The 17,348-nt window shown below is 40.5% G+C and overlaps 3 protein-coding genes across 4 annotated transcripts in view; 2 read left to right on the top strand and 1 right to left on the bottom strand.

The window, feature by feature from the left end:
• tbc1d13 (TBC1 domain family, member 13) overlaps nt 1-2,161 on the bottom strand; it is a 22,438-nt gene extending 20,277 nt beyond the window's left edge. Inside the window, exons 1-2 of one of the 2 annotated variants that reach the window (XM_031875762.1) lie at nt 2,116-2,142; nt 1,855-2,041 (exon numbers count right to left, since the gene is read on the bottom strand). In XM_031875762.1, the coding sequence (XP_031731622.1) occupies nt 1,855-1,877 (23 nt within the window). In that variant the 5' untranslated portion in view covers nt 1,878-2,041; nt 2,116-2,142. Of the gene's footprint in view, nt 1-1,854 lie in introns of both variants that reach the window. The other variant, XM_031875761.1, reaches the window with a different exon arrangement.
• A 2,312-nt stretch (nt 2,162-4,473) lies between these two features.
• zer1 (zyg-11 related, cell cycle regulator) lies at nt 4,474-16,483 on the top strand. The gene is made up of 9 exons (XM_031875770.1): nt 4,474-4,582; nt 5,663-5,872; nt 5,992-6,142; nt 11,307-11,761; nt 13,795-13,968; nt 14,063-14,177; nt 14,396-14,542; nt 14,641-14,814; nt 15,986-16,483. The coding sequence occupies exons 2-9, from the start codon at nt 5,706-5,708 to the stop codon at nt 16,214-16,216; spliced, it is 1,614 nt and encodes a 537-aa protein (XP_031731630.1). The 5' UTR covers nt 4,474-4,582; nt 5,663-5,705; the 3' UTR covers nt 16,217-16,483.
• Nucleotides 16,484-17,243: 760 nt separating this feature from the next.
• The window catches only part of LOC116398966 (endophilin-B2-like), a 70,574-nt gene continuing 70,469 nt past the window's right edge, over nt 17,244-17,348 (top strand). Inside the window, exon 1 of the mRNA XM_031875749.1 lies at nt 17,244-17,259. Coding sequence (XP_031731609.1) covers nt 17,244-17,259 — 16 coding nt within the window. The remainder of the gene's footprint in view (nt 17,260-17,348) is intronic.

Below are 17,348 nucleotides of genomic sequence, written 5' to 3'. Positions count from 1 at the left end.
ATACATATATACACACATATACATATACATATATACACACATATACACATATACATATACATATATACACACATATATACACACACATACATACATACACATATACATATATACACATACACACACACACACATATATATATATACACACACATATATATATATACACACACACACACACACACACACACACATACATACATACATACACATATACACATATACACACACACACACACACACACATATACATATACACACACATACATATACATACACACATACATACATACATACACACATGTACATATATACATACATACATACACATACATACACACACATACATACACATACATACATACATACACATACATATATACATATACATATATACATATACATATATACATACATATACATATATACATACATATACATATATACATATATACATATACATATACATATATACATATATACATATACATACATACATATATCTCTTACCAGAGAACACATTACTTTCTCCATATTACACAAATGCTGTTTTAGTCAGAAATAGTTTTACATTTTCAAATTGAAAAAAGGCTTTGTATTGAGCATTGTTCCTCTCCCTTATCTCACTCTCTCTCATGTGATAAATAAACCTATAAACATGGACTTCATGCTCAGTTTGTTTTTCTATTCGTCAGCACCCCAACCAAGAGACACAAACTCTCCCCAGTTCAGCAGTAGCATTAGAACCACTTGTTCAGGAAATGCTCTGCCCACAGTGGACACCATGTTAGAAGGTGCATTAGTATGGCTCATAGCTGCTGCAGCACACACTGCAGCCAGAGGACCATCAACTCCTCTTTAACATTCAAAGGCTGAATATGAGGAGCTTTTGTGATTATTGATCGACAAACCTCATTTTAATAAAATTATTTTTTTACTGTAGGTATGAGATTCTCTATGGGGCCTTGTGCATCTGCAGCCTTGTTCGCATTAATTTTGCCTTTTCCTTCTTAAATCATATTTCAAACGATTAGAGATGTGATAGAATCTGAATTGTAAGTCGTTTGGATAAAAGCGTCTGCTAAATGACTGTAATGTAATGTAATGATTACATTTGAGAAACCACTTTTGCCTCATTTCTAGCCAGAACAAATCCTGTTGAGTATAAAAGTAAATTGTGTATATTATGAGTTGTGGGAAGATGGTATATTTGAGGAATAACGAATAATTTAAACATGATACATTAAGAATCAACCAATGTTATAAGTTCTTACATACAACAGTTGATATTGACAACGTGGATTAAAATACACTGAAGCAGAGAAAAAGGCAACTACATGAAAAACATGATGAAATGAGTTTTCATGGTTTTCCAAGGAAGCATGGTTCGGTTCATTTGTCATTAGCTAATTCAACATCAGGATGACAAATTACTGGAATCAAGTAGCATTGTCTCCCTTACGGTGTCAGCAAATACAGCTAGCAGTTAGCTGGATAGCTAATTGTTAGCCAGTCAGGGCTAAAAGGAAGTAACGTTAACGTTATGTGTCAGCTGATGTGCTAACAGGGAGCTAGCATAGCTACTTGAATCGTTGAAGTTGCTATATTAGTTAACTGGTAAAGCACCACGAAGTCTCGCTGTTTTCGACATTAAACGTAAAGTCAGACCAGCATGTACGAATGAAATGCTTCTGTTGGCTCACACTCGACTGAGTTTGATCTGTGCTAGCTAGACTGAAGTTAATACCAGTTTGCAGTTAGGGTGCTAGCTGCTACGGTAAAGGATATAGCGCAGGTTTTTGAATGTCCGTGTGTGCTGCATCTCATGCAAAAACAAAGATTGACGGTGTCCCACCTGTTTCTGTACGCAGATGACATGATGGTGTCTTGACAGGCGGCGGTGTATTCCTTTAACTGTTTCCAAAAAGACTGAAGAACTGGCCAGAGGGAAGTCCTCCTGTCACTTCCGTCTTCACAACAACTAGGCAGACACCATCCAGAGTCACAAGTGGGCTCATATGTTGGCAGCAAGCGCGGGTTTTCTAAACACAACGTTACATTTGTGTATTAAAGTTTCACAGATAGAATTTGAATTAATGTGCAGTTATAAATAGACCTTTTCCGAACAACGACTGTCGGTGGGTTGTTGTCACAGCTGCTCCACAGCGTCACTGTTTGGTGTCATCACCTTTTTTTGAAGTCACCAGTTTTGTTTATTCCTTTAACTTTGAAGATATTTTACTGTGCAAATTGATATGAAGGTGCTCTTGAACATTTGATTCATTCCATTATTTTATTTGCCAAATGTTTCATTCATAAACAGAAATTCTATAACTCACTCCCTAAGGTTTTACCTCTACCTCTCTTCTCAACTCTCCTAGTTTGCTGAACAACAAAAAAAGTAAAACTCCATTGGATTTATAAAAGCTTTTTCCCTACTACTTCTGATGGACTTGTTTTCTTTGTAATGTATTTGCCTTTTAGTCTTATTTTGTATTATTTATGTTTATGTGCGTTATGCATCTGCAAGTGTGTTGTCTGTAGAAAAGGACACAACTTCTGACAACCACTAGAGGGCAGAAAGGCTTTGAGTATGAGCAGATTATAAGTAAGTAAATACAGCCTCCATGATCAATGTAAGAAGAAAAGACGAAGGGGATATGAGTGACTCACTATCTGGATATATGCAATGCTTGAATCTGAGCCTGTGCATATTTCGTTGATATATCTATCTCTTTAGTTGTGCTCAAGATCGTCAAGGCTTGTGTGATTTTAAAGAGGAACTACTCACTAAATTATTGTATTGTGCTGTGCACATAATCACATACATTTGCATTGGCGTATGGTGTTCATCCAGCAATACAGGCAATGTGTGTTTTCTGCTTGAAATTAGCTTGTAGTTCAGCCAAATTTTCTCACCACTCCTCAATCATGACCAACTGTACAAGAGGTTGACCCCTGGCTAACCCGGTTTGTGCCTCTCACACATAAACTACAGATCTACGGTTGTGGACAGATTACCAGACAAGTGCTTCTAACGCTGGTGAGGGTGCCTATCAGATCCCAGGGGTGCCCCCCCCGGCCACCCCTCTTGCCCTGCCCCTGAAGACTAGTCATTCTACACACACAAGATACAGATACAACACATGTCAATTTGATCTATGGTACAGCTATAAAACAAACTTGAATCTTGGGTTTGAATACACAGTACATTTCACTTCATACACATCATAAAGAAACATTCAGTATATGTATGTCATGTCAGTGAGGATGAATGTTTTTGTAACTAGAAGGATGATAGGCCCTGTGATTGATCAGATGCTCAATTTCCAGCCCTGTTCTTCCTCTCTATTTTGTGAACAAGTGGAAATGTCAGGATTATGGTGCATGATAGTGCTAGATCTGGGACAGTAGTTATTGAGAGTTTTTGAACTGGACCAAGGATAAGTCACTCACTTCCATCCCTCGACAGCTGCAGTGCCACTGCATGTCATGCTGCCTGAAAACACATGGTGATGAATACACACACCCTGTGTGATACGACCGTCTGATGTTTCTGTTACTGCAGTGCAATAAGACACCAAATAAGCCTTTGTTTGTTTAAAGGTTAACATTGATTAGATAAATAAATAAACAAAACAGTTTGCTTCACTGAAACACTGTTGAAGGAAAGCTCTGCAGAGCACACTGCCATGGCTGGATGAAGGGGGTCCCATGGGGGCAAATTTGCTGTTGAGCCCCCATTGACATAGCCTGAAACAGGGCCACACATCAGGTAATATTGCAGGATCTGCCTTAGTTATCATACTTTAGTGGTGCAAATTGTTATAACAAATTTGAAATTAACCAAATTAGCGTATACAATCTATCTAGGGCTTAGGGCTCCTGGGATATGGGGCCCATGTTGCCCATCTGGAACTGAAAAAGTAATTTCTATCATTGCATATAAGTAAAGATTCAGAGAATTATAACACAGAATAAACCATGTTGCAAGGTTGGAACTATTTGGCACACAATTGCATAAAAGCACAAACAAACAAGGAGAGTGGAAAACAACTAGAACCCGTTTAGGTTTCTTCTAAATGGTTTTGATAAGAAAATTGAATATATCCTAAATCAGTTTGCCTAAACAGAAATATTTAAAGGAACTACATTTTTATAAAGATGAATTTTGAGAAAAAATTCCATCAAACCTAATAAATTGGGTTTTCATTCCAAGTTGACAGTAAAAGTAATACTATTAGCACAACTACCAATAATGACTAGAATTACTTATCAACTTAATAAAAACAGGAGTACGAGATATTCATTCGTGACAGGTAACATATTAATTAGAATATATTAAATCAGTACAAACATTGGACGGGATGGACGAGTGATGGAATAGATGAAGAGGCAGAGGAAGAACCAACACTGGAAGAACAGGAGGAAGAGACGGGAGGAAAGGAGGAGGAGAAGAAGAAGTAGGAGGAGGAGTCTGTTTGTTGACATCGGACGAAAACGAAAATCAGATGAGTGAAGACTAATGATAATAACTCAATTTCTCGCCGTCATCAAGACATATAGCCTTGGCGAAAGCTAAGGTAAAGCACTGGTTGATAAGCCATGCGCTCAAACACAGCTGACTACTGTTTGTTGTCTGTATTTCCAGCATACAGAGCGCTTTGCTAGCGCTAGCCCCACTAGCTATGTTAGCTAACATCATAGCAGGGAAAGTCATCGTTAGCCACAAGCTAATTTAGAGGCTGAAATGCATTGGTGACACCGTGTTGGCAAGTTGAAGCTTAACTTAAAACAACAAGTGTAGCTTTTTGGTATTTTCAGTTGTTGTGAGTGAGTAGGCGTATAGTTGTTGTCTGTTTGTCAGTGACTATCTATCGTTAATTTTGTAAAAGTAAATCGTTGTACAGTGTAGCTAGCTAGGAAGCTAGCTAACTTTGTAACAGTCTGCCGTGTCTCTACCGTGTGGTAACTAACAAATTAGTAACAATAGTTTAGGCGAGGTTACTAGCTTATCAGCAGGAGCCATTCAGCGTAAAATAAATAAGATAATTTCGTTTGAAATGTTAATGTTGACACAAGTTGTTACAAAGTAGCCAACATTAGTTGCTAACCGTGTCAGTCATAGGCATGACGGCTAACTGTCCTCAGCCTTAAAGGTGTGCAATGCCTGCAAAGAGGTGGTCTAATAATGACAATATCGGCTCAGGTTATTGTGGCGGTAAGCTGTTCTGAAAGAAATATGTCTAACGTTACAATTGTATTTCGTACAAACAGAAAATAAAGTACGAGTCATAGAACATAAGTGTAATGACTTGAATGTTATGAGCGTTACTTTAATTGCCAGGTCTGTTACTCTGTGTATAATCCTCATTGCATTCAGCGTTAGTTTAGTTTGTCACATGGTCCCAGCAAAAGGTCCACCACACAGAAAATATTACATAACAACAATATTTATTCATCTAAACATTCATGTTTTACTCCAATGAATGTCAAAGATAGTGGAAAAATGAAACATTTTCAACGCTTCTATTCAATCCTCACATTGTAAATATTAATTATGTACCTCACAATGTTAAGTGGAACTGTTTTGTTGTTTCCCACCAGAAAAAGCTTCCTGTGCAAATACATTTCTCCTAACCCTTTATTGTGTTCAATGAAAGCCTCCGAAGGTCATTGATCTGAGCAGGAGAAGAAGAGGCTAACATGGCAGCCAAAGCAGGAGACAACCCTGACAGCCTCATGACTCTGGCAACCATCTTCTGCCTGAGGAACCTTAGGAAGACCATGTGCTACCAGGGATTCAGGAGCAAGCTTAGTCTGCACTCGGACATCTTCCTTCCCAGCGAAATCTGCGACAAGCTGGTCAACACGTACGTAACCGAGTCCATTGATGGTTACCCAATTTCTGAAATTTCCATCTGTCAAAATTCCCCATGTTTGTCAAAATATTTCAGTTGTTTATATGTTGTTTCCTTTTTTGTTTAAACAGATATATGGAGTTGGTCCACACAGACAGTACCTTTGAACCAGAGGAGAGCTTCTTCCAACTATTTTCAGACCCTCGAAGCACCAGACTGACCAGGGTACAGCTGAGAGAAGACTTTGTACGTGACAGAGATCTGGAGGCCATTAAAAAACAGGTGGGACGTCAAAAGTTAGACAAGGACTAGTTTTCAGAAGAAGCCAATTACAGCTTTCATTTTCCAGTTCCCCTCTGCAGAACATTTCAACGAGAAAACTTAGACAATGAAAGTATCGTCATTCACTTTTTAAAGGAGAATTGAAGGAACTATATTTATTGTTTTTTTTACCACCCTACTCTTATTTTTGTAGTTTTCATTCCCATGACTGCAGTAAACAGTGTATATGAAACAGCATATCACAAACAGTCATGTTATCTAAACCTTTTATTTGTAAATGAAAACTAAGGAGAACCATTAACTTATTAACCATACTGTCAATTATAAATGTTTATTTTGATTCTGGAAAATCACACCACATTCAGTTTTGATCTACCTCACTTACTGTCGATCTGTATGAACTAGTGCTGGGTAAGTTAACGAGTTATTATCGTGTTAACGCATTCATTAATTAACGTCGACAATTATTTTATCGCGCGTTAACGCAGTTTTAAAAAAAAAATATATATATATTATTTTGAAAGTCCATTGCTCACTGGCTCTGAATACACAGACAGACAGACCATGGGTCACAGGAGGAGTGGGATGTTGATCAGGATTGGCTTGGGATGGGCGTCATCACGCGTCTCAACCAATGAGAGCATTTGGGGTGGGCGCTGTGGCGCGATAGCCTTTCAGTGTTGAGATGCTCCTCCTGTCATCACTGACGTCCTGACATTGAATCAGGAAACGCATACTGTAGCCGTCTGTGTTCACCCAGAATCTACGATACCTCATATTAGTGGAGACCGGACCAAACTATGTGTATAAATGTTTGTGTGTAAACCATATGGTACAAACAATGAATAGACGCTGCCGTATTTACGTCTATATGACGTTATGTTGATGGAGCGGCTACAATGTTAGCTTAGCCTAGCACCGATCGATCCAGACTCCGTTGAGAAAACAAGTATTTTAAAGGTTATTTGCTTGTCGTCTTGCAGAGAGAACTAAAAGAATATGAATTCCGACTTTTTAATCTGCATCATTACGTAGATATTTTGGAGTCCCTTTTTGTCTGTTTATTACAGTTAAATCACAGCAAAATCAGTTTATTTAGTGTTCATACAGTTGTAGTAAACAGCCGACGTGTGGCTCACTAGACACAGTGAATACAGCTCGATAAAATCCACGGAGCTCCTCCGGACTGTTATGAACCAGACATGACGGCGTTTAGTTTCCTGACATCTGGGACTTCCACAACAAGTACTAAGCAGTCCAATCTGGGGAAGAGTTTCGATTCAATTATAGTGGCTTAAATTATTCATAGAAAATTATTTCAACACACATTGCTTTTTTTGTTGTGTTGATTTCATAAAATGTATATCATATACAAGAAATATTTTGACTGCTGCTGTGTAAAGGGAATACTTCTGTTAATTAAAAAGAACCTTATTTGTTTAAAGTGTTTGCAAACCAAATGTTATTGCACTTTTGTGCATATAGCAGTACTTTTAAAATAAAAGTGCACAATATACTACTTTTGAATTCATTATTGAATTTTGCGCATAACAATGAGATTAATCGCGATTAAAAATTGTAATCGTTGCCCAGCACTAGTATGAACACAATGTTAGAAAGCAATAAACAAGTATAATGGACAGTTTAGGTTTACCTTTATGGCAGTAATCAAGCCATTGCATATAATATTGTCAGCATTCAGCTGTTTTTTATCCTAATGTATGGCTCTTACTCAGCAGTTAAGGCTATGGCTTTGTTAGGCTAAGCAGTAAGGGTGCTCCGATCAGGATTTTAGGGGCTGATCACCAAACGCTGGAAGCAGTGTTGGCCGATACCAATCAGAGATCACAGGGTTTATTTGAAGCCTTTTATTCATCATGTAGCATTATCTATTTAAGTATAAAAATGTGAAGATGACGAAGTAGCATGAATTGTCAACTTGACAATGACAACATAGTCCACCCTCTCTCTTAGAGACACTCTCTCTTATAAGCTCCTTTTATACAGAGATCCTGCAATACTGCTGTAAAGAAGACCACTCATTACACCGGCTTTGTTTTTTTTTTACACTAAATCAAACAAAGCTGGCATATTGCTGCACCAGTTGCTATTTTAGATTGCATCCCGGCATGATGTGTAACACAACAGTGTCGCTGTAAAGTGCATGTGTGCCAGGAGCCAACCTCCGGGTCTGAAAATTGAAGCCAATGCTAGAATGCCTTAAAGCTGCATTCTCTCTAGTGTCCACCAGGGGGCGACTCCTCTGGTTGTATAGAAGTCTATGAGAAAATGACTCTACTTTTCTCTTGATTTATTAAGTCAGTAAACATGAGCCTCATTCGCTAGTTTTAAGTCTTCTTCAATACAGCATGATGGTCCATTTAGAGTCAAATTGACCATAAAGTAGGGTATGCTTTAGGACGGGGCTACCTTGTGATTGACAGGTCGCTACTACAGCGTCGTCCGGTCTGACAGTTTTCAGTGTTTCTGTCTTATAACTTTAATCTTTTCACAGTGTGTTTTCACTTCATGAAAGACAATTTTAACCCTTTGGTCACCTGAAAATGTCTTTTTCTGCCGTGTCTCCCAGGATTCATTGCTATGTGTGGTTAACTAACAAACTACTAACGTCAGTACCAATAGGTTAGGCGAGGTTACTAACTGGCTAACAGTTTAAGCCATAGACATGACGGCTAACTTTTCCTCAGTCCCTTTTACACTGACGTCGATTCAACTGTGTGACTACCTCAACTGCCAGCTTAGCAGCGGAGCACCGACTCCGCCTTCCATGTCTGAACCTTTTCATGCAGAACAGCGAGATGGCATAACTGTCCAGCCTTGAACACGCTGTGTAACAGGGGCTTTAGGGACTCACAACCCCAGTGAAGCCACTTTATTGGCCCGTAGAGAAATGGTTTTGCGTCATGTGATCGGTCTTTATAGAGACCACTTATCAAAGTATTTACAACAAATATTGGCTGATAATCAATGGATGACCGATCGGAGCACCCTTCGTAAACAGTTCTTGGACCACTCTCTGAATGAGTGCTCCTTTAATGTTTAATTTGAATTAGGTAAGAGCCATTCTTTGTGATAATGAGTCAAATTTTATATTCTTCGCTCAGTTTGTGTTCTGTTACTTAAACATTTCTCTGAAAAGACAAGTCTAACACAGAAACCAGTGGGGAAAGTTTCATCCAAATAAGGGCATTTTCAATTATACTTTTGGTATAGTTAAGTCATTTTCCTTATTTACATTTTTAATAACCAAAACCTCAAAATAAAAATAGGTTCAAAAGAAGATCTTCAGGATCATGTCCTTGTTGCAAGTGCTCAAAGTGTTCTACCAAATATCATTTAAATCTATTATTTAAAGTTACTGTGAGGAACTTTTGATTAATTATGAAACCGTCTTAGTTTAGTCCTGATCTTCTATATGACCTTCATCAGTAAACAAGACCTTTAGAGAGAAGATGGTCTATTTCTATATAGTTATTCTTCATGCTCGTCATCGGAGCCACCGATTCAGATTCTGATGAAATCATGGAGAAACTCCTTCAGCTCAAACTCCAGTAGGGCCTCCAGCAGAGACCAGTCCACCGTGGACAGACCCAGATCTTCCAGCAGTGACCGGTCCACCGTGGACAGACCCAGATCTTCCAGCAGTGACCGGTCCACCGGGGACAGACCCAGATCTTCCAGCAGTGACCGGTCCACCGTGGACAGACTAGGGCTGGGCGGTATGACCAAAAATGCATATCACGGTATTTTGTAAGATTCTGTCGATTTCACGGTATATCACGATATTTTCTTTTCCGCGTTAAAGCATTAATTAATTAACGCCGAAAAGAACCTGCCGGTCAACCGGCCAGCAAGCGGCGAACAGCTGTTTGTGTGGCGTGTCTTCCGTTCCGTCACTTCCTGTTTCCTTCACCTACATTCCCCTGGGTCCTAAGTCTCTCCATGTACAGCTTCTTATCACCCTCTATGTACCAACGTACATTTATAACAAATACCACACATATTACGGTAATCAGCGTTGCATAAGTGTCTGACCAAAATACCTTTTGTTGTTCAGTCTTTGTTCATCCTGCGTCGCTCTTTTCTGTTCTTTAATGTAACGTTACTGGAGCGACAGAGCCTCTCCCAGCTGTTAGCAGACTGTTGTTACCCAGCATGCAGTTCGGCGGGGAAATTTTATAAATGTACAATTATTAGTGCTACAAATTGTTTATGTGTCACAAACTGTTGTGTCGTGGTGTTTTGCCCTGTTAAAGAGCGTTAGTTGTGAGTTGTGGGTTGTTAATTGTTATTATAAAGTTATGACCATGACTAGGGGTCCCTCTCAATACAGTTAAGACAACTAGCTCCGACTGCAACGCTCTCAGCGGCGAATAATATATTTTGCTGCCTGTTGAAGAGCGACAGAAGTTACCTCGTATGACCGTATATGAAAAATTCATATCGTACGGGAAATTAAAACCAGCCCAGCCCTAGGACAGACCCAGATCCTCCAGCAGAGACCGGTCCACCGTGGACAGACCCAGATCCTCCAGCAGAGACCGGTCCACCGTGGAAAGACCCAGATCCTCCAGCAGAGACCGGTCCACCGTGGACGGACCCAGATCCTCCAGGCCGTGGACCGGGCCTGTGTGTGTCCAGCTGTTATGCTCTCATAGCGAATTAAAGAGCAGGCGAGAAAACAGGCAGCAATATGTATTGAAAATGTTTCAATTCAGAATCGATCATCTCTTTCAATCAGCCTTAAAAGAGACCTCAAATCAAAGTATTTAGAACGAATAACGACCAATACCGATGGCAGATCAATCGGAGCCGGGGACTGAGGCTCAGTGGTAGTTCCACTAGTCCATGTCCATGTGTCCTTGGGCAAGATACTGAACCCCAAATAGCTACCACAGGCTGTTCTTGCTGTGAATGATTAGATAACTCTGATGAGCAGGTGACACCTTGCATGGTAGCTCCTGTCATCAGTGTATGAATGGGTGAATGATGACATGTAGTGTTAAAGAGCTTTGAGTGGTCGGAAGACTGGAAAAGAGAAATACAAGTACAGTCCATTTATCATTTACCCTTAATTGGAGCATAATTCATTTTCTAAATGATTCACTGATTCAGTAATTATTGACTTTGTTTGTCTTGCCAGGACCTGATTGAGCTCCACCTCACCTACTGCAATAGTCTATCGTCCCGCAGCTTGAAAACACTGACCTGCTTCCGTGAGACCATGGTGTCTCTTTGTCTCTTCGGCTGCAGCCACATCTTCTACAGGAAGGGCGGCGCCCCGCTCGCCTGCAATGAAGACACTGAGGACGAGGACGAGGAGAGCCCTGCTTCTAGGCAAGCACTAGAGACGGACTTTAACTTCGAGGGCTTCAACCGCCTCAGGTTGCTCAACTTAGGTGGCCTGCCTGATGAGGTGGATGCTGAGAACCTGCTCAAACCCCTGAAGTCTCTCACCTCACTAGATCTGTCTAATGTACAATTGCTGGGGACAGCTTTTCTCAGCCAGTGGAAAGATAGACTGGCCTCTCTTGTTCTCTACAATGTGGACCTGTCAGAGGAGTTGGTCAGTACAGTGGTGGAGATCACTAATCTCAGGTAAGGAGGGAGGGGGCTTTTATGTACAAGTTGTCATTATGCTCTTACCACACCCTGGTATTTCAGTCTTTGAATATTTTGCCAGTGCCTTTTGAAATAGATAAGTGATAAAACACAACACACATTTGACTGGTGAGCAGGTGGTTGTAAAAATATGCGTTATACCTTAAAGGTATACTATTTAGCCACATTGTTGGTTGCTTTTTTTTAGCACAGTTTTCAAAATGTGTCAGATAGTGAATCAGAAGAATTTAAAAAACACCATGTTTTCTTTGTTTCATGGCACAAACAAACAAAAACCTCCGTACAAACCTGTAGGAAGGTGCAGAATTTTAATTTGAGCTTCATGCAGCTGTGGGCTGTTTGCTCTCATTGTGTCTGCAGCACACAGCAGAGAGAGATTCAGACAGAGGAAACACATACACACAGCGAAGAAACACCCTGTTGGCTGCTGTCTTTTATCATACAGACACTAAACAGTGCCATACCGTGGTGCGTTTGACCTGGGAATGAGAATGGGCTGCCCATCCTGCTGATTCACTGGGGGTTACATGCAGAGAAGAGTCCCGAACACAACAACATAGGTGGAGTAGAGGAAATCCAGGCGGAGGGTAGGGTCTCTGTAGATCCAGACACCAGCACACACCTCTAGTGGGTCACAAGTGATGACTGAGAGGCTTCATTGTCCATATTAAGTTCTTAACAGTCAAATTGCACTATCCTTCTTTACTAAAAGACCACACCAAGGTTTTGCAGTGGAAACATGTCAGAAAAGCTGCACAGCTTGTCATGCAATATGTGTTTTATGGCAGTCATGTTTAGAGGAGCAAAATATGGGAGGAGGGAACGGAAATTCATACAGCCCAGCATTAGAGCTTATTTAATTGCTCTTTATGCTAATCAGATGAACTGCAGCTGGGTTGATTTTATTATATATTTTTTACCTGCTAAATAAAAAACAGGCTTAATTCTTACTCTGGAGATGTGTTGGTGGTTTCATATGTTTGACCGTTCCAGCAAGCACTTTTGCTGGAGGATACTGGTGCCTTAAACCGTCTCCACCAATCACACAAAGGGCATCTGTGGCTCAGTGTTCGAGCGGCTGTCCTTCAATCAGAGGATCGCTGGTTAGCTCTGATGCATGGTAGCCCCTGTCATCAGTGTATGAATGGGTGAATAACATGTAGTGTTATTGAGTGGTCGGAAGACTAGAAAGTCACTATACAAGTACAGTCCATTTACAAACATGCATATTTTGCTCAAGATAGATTTTAGCACCCAGCGCATTAAGTCCCATCCTACAAATCATCGTATTAAAGGTGTGGAATATTTTGTGAAGAATCAGATACATGTGGCTTAAAAATAATATGCAGTCGATATAAATTATGAGGTTTGAGTCACTTTACAGCAGCTGTAATCAATATGTATGAATTTCATACACCACGTTGTCATTTCATATTATGAAATGACAACGTGGTGATGAACCTAAACAGAATTATCAGCTAAATCTGCAGCTGCCCTCTGGAGCTTGAAAGTGAGTTTCAGCTAATGTTTACTACTTGACTGTTTGAGTTCTCTCTCTCTCTCTGCTAGTATCGTTTTTGGCTGCAGCAGGCAACTGCTTTCCTCAGACAGACAAAGAGACTAGCTGGTGAACATAATGGATCAACTTTGTCAGGTTATTTATTTCAGTGGTGTACAAGGGGAAGGCCGTTAAATGTGTGGAGCCATGTACATGCATTATCTAATGTATCCTTTAATGATGGACTAATGGATGGAGATATATCTTTCTGTTCCTTTTTCATTTTTATTGATATACAACTTTGAATCATAGTGTATTAAAGCAGAGGTTTGGATGATTTCAAGTTTATCCTAATATGTTTGCTCCCATTGAAATGTCAGTGTGCATACCTTTTATAACTGACAAAACTGAATTTCCATTTATTTTAATGTCCAAATACATGTGGTGTTCCCTTTACATGGCCACTAATCATTTGAAAAGAATGTGTCATTGATAAGACTGCATTCTTCAGGCATCTTGACGTCTCGCGGGAGAGCAGGCGGACCTCTAAGTTTAAGATGACCAGGAAAATCCTGACCGCCATTGTACAGCGTCTGGTCAACCTGGTGTCACTGGACGTCTCAGGTCATATTATGCTAGACAACTGCACAGTTCCGCACTTTGAAGAAGCTATGGGTCGGCCAAGGTGGGTAACCAACTCTAGAGTGTACGTTGGATATTGAGAGAAATGTTGTCTGAACAATGACCTTCTGAACAAGCCAGTTTTTTCTCTCTTTCAGCATCGAGCCTTGCAAGAGCAGCATTTATCCTTTCCAGGACCTCAAGAGGCCGCTGCAGTTTCTGGGCTTGTACGACACCACCCTCTGTAATGTGACACACATCCCTGCTTATAAGGTACTGGTCATCTGATGGGCTGCACACACATTACAGTTTAAGGCTGATAATGGTTATTTTGGGCATCACATCTAATGGACAGACAGTCCATTATGACAAACGAGTTACAGCATTTTGTGATTGAAATGGAAAATGAATTCTTTAAAATAGGTACAGTGTACATATTAATAATGCTTCTGCTTTGTGGGTTACATCTGTGTGTTCTCTGCCTTTTTCAGGTGACTGGATCAAAGAATGAAGACCAGGTCCTAAATGCCATTGAGGGTTACACAGAGTTTCGCCCTGAGCTGGCACACAGAGCCATCAATCAGCTGTTTGACATCGCCAGGATACAGCACTGCAGCCAACTGCTCCGAGCTTTGCAAGTATGATGAGTTTAATTTGGGTCGTTCTTTGAATGTTTCTGCATGTTATGCCTGTGCCACTCTCTCATACCTCTCTTTTACCCTTTCTGTCCTTTCAGCTTGTCATAGCAGCATTAAAGTGCCATAAATACGATAAGAGCATCCAGGTGACGGGCAGCGCTGCTCTGTTCTACCTCACCAACACAGAGTACCGCAGTGACCAGAGTGTGCGGTTGCGCAGAGAGGTCATTCAGGTGGTCTTAAATGGAATGGAGCAGTACCAGGAGGTCACCGTAAGTCTGCTCTGTGGCCTCATCCCCACCTCTGAGGAACTGGGCTCAACTTCACGTTTATTTGTGAAGTATTGTACTTTAATTTTAAAAGGGACATTTTTTCTCAAAGCAGTTCCATACTCATGCAGTTGTCTGATGGTATCAATCAATCAATTAGACTTTATTTGTAAAGCACCTTTCATACAATTCAAATGTAAGACAACGTGCCTTCACACAACCCCCCATCCCATCCACAGTAGAAACATAACACTAACACCTGTATTGTGTGTTTGGCTTTACTGAAACTAAATAATTGATCCGAAAAGTACGGAAGTCACAGGGCAGAGTTTTAATAATCAAATAATCAAATAAATGGACTTTTCTTGTCTTAGCAACCATTTAAAGCATTTGACAACACAAGCCAGCATTCACCCATTCACACACTCTTTCATACACTGTTGGCAGAGGCTACCGTGCCACCTGCTCATCAGCAGCGATAAACATGAACACACTCGCTCAAATTTGGGGTAAATTTTTGGGGCCGGGGATCAAACCCTAACCTTCTGATCAGTGGAGGGCCGCTCTATCTCCACAGCCACCCAAAAACTTGACACAAGCCATGTGACAATGGTCTATATCTATTTAATCACCCTCCTAAACAATGGCACTAGTGCCTCATTTTTTTAATAAAGAACAATACCGTGCCTATAAAAAGAAAGACTTGAAATGCTATTAAACCTAAGTCCTCTTTTGTGCTGACCAAAATGTGTAACACTGAGTATCGGCAACAGTCTTGCTCATATTTGTACTCTATTTGTATGGCAATATCTAACATTTGAAGAAGTTTGGATTGGAGCACCTTTATGGTTTTGTATCTGCTCCAGAATCCAAACGATATCCAGCCCAAGTGTCTGGATGGGCACAGCTGCTGTGGACTGAATACTTTTGTATAAAAAAACATATTTACATGAGGAAGAAGTGATAACAATGTTAAATTCTTAAAAACAAAATCAAAGAAATATAAATTAGATGTGCTTGATGATAAAGTTTTCACTATCTGCGGCTTCATTAAATCACATCATAAAATTCAAATCACATCAACTGTGATCCACATCATGTTGCTCATCAGACGGTTGTCAGTCGTAAACCCTCCTGTGTCTCCCACTGTGTCCCCATCCCTGCCCCACACCAGGTCCAGAGGAACTGCTGCTTGACTCTGTGTAACTTCAGTATTCCAGAGGAGCTGGAGTTCCAGTACAGTCGGGTCAACCAGCTGCTACTGAAAATCCTGGAGCCAGCCAGGCAGGATGAGTCCATCCAGAGAATTGCTGTGCACCTCTGCAATGCTTTGGTCTGTCAGGTGGACAACCATCACAAGGAGGCTGTGGGAAAAATGGGATTTGTCAAGGTAACATCAAGATGAGCTTCACACTTGTAACTTTCCCATATTCCTTACTTTTGAAAAAACATGACATGTTCTACTTAATTTAATTCGACTTTTTAATTCCCAGTGGGGAAATTCATTCTCTGTATTTGAGCCATTCTACTGTAACTATTTAGGAGCAGTGGGCAGCCACAGTCAAATATTTCTTCTTTGGGTCCTTTATACCAGAGGTCCTCAACCTTTTTTGCACCACGGACCGGTTTCATGTAAGACAATATTTTCACGGACCGGCATTCAAGGTGTGGCGGAAAAACACTATGAAATAAAATGATATGATCGGCATGAAAACAAATATAAAATGCATTAATAAATACAACTCACAATAACGCTGAATCAGTGGGAGCCCTGAGCTTGTTTCTGTGCAAGGAGACGGTCCCATCTGGGGGTAATGGGAGACAATGACACCCGAAGTGTGTTCCTTATGTCCAGTCTACTCTGTGATTTTGTTTTGATTGCCGTCACTGCAGAACATCCCCCTTCACAAAGAGGATGTGTGAAATGGAAGCAGGGTTTTCAGTGCTTTAGTGGTGATCTCAGGATATTCAGCCTTGATTTTAATCCTAAACACCAGCAGAGTTGTTGTCTCAAACATACTTTTAAGGCCACCGTCATTTACAATCTCCAGCAGCTGATCTTCCTCTGTCGCCACATATTCTGCAGAGTGGGTTTGGCGCGTCAGAATTACTCCTGATATTTAATCAGACTCCTGATGTTGTCTGTTAAATGAAGATCTCTCGTAGCTCTTCTTCTGTCTCCTTAGTGGCCTTTCCTCTTTGCAAAGAAGCTCTCCAAAAGTTATTTACTCATTTTCGCTAGCTTGTGGGCTTCATTTTTGAGGTAACGTATCATGTGACCGAGACAAGTGTCTTGACATGTCAATAGCCACAGGTGGAGGAAATTGGGAGAGAATTCTGTCATTTTTCTAAATAAAACGTCTTTCAGACTCTGATAATCAATAAAAGGGAAATAATATAATATTTATTCTTTCTGTGCGGCCCGGTACCAAATGATCCACGGGCCCGGTACCAGTCCGCGGCCCGGTGGTTGGGGACCACTGCTTTAACGTGTGTGTGTGTGTGTGTGTGTGTGTGTGTGTGTGTGTGTGTGTGTG

The sequence above is a fragment of the Anarrhichthys ocellatus genome, unplaced genomic scaffold (assembly GCF_004355925.1).
Source record: "Anarrhichthys ocellatus isolate YVR2014 unplaced genomic scaffold, GSC_Weel_1.0 scaffold95, whole genome shotgun sequence".
NCBI classification, from domain to species: domain Eukaryota; kingdom Metazoa; phylum Chordata; class Actinopteri; order Perciformes; family Anarhichadidae; genus Anarrhichthys; species Anarrhichthys ocellatus.
Note: the sequence above shows the minus strand (reverse complement) of the source record. Positions and strands in the feature narration are given on the sequence as shown.

Excerpts from the sequence above, each read along its gene's own strand:
- zer1 (XM_031875770.1), top strand. The coding sequence starts at position 5,706 with ATGGCAGCCAAAGCAGGAGACAACCCTGACAGCCTCATGACTCTGGCA. Across the intron at positions 11,762-13,794 it reads GTGGAGATCACTAATCTCAG|GCATCTTGACGTCTCGCGGG; the intron begins GTAAGGAGGGAG and ends TGCATTCTTCAG. Across the intron at positions 13,969-14,062 it reads GAAGCTATGGGTCGGCCAAG|CATCGAGCCTTGCAAGAGCA; the intron begins GTGGGTAACCAA and ends TCTCTCTTTCAG.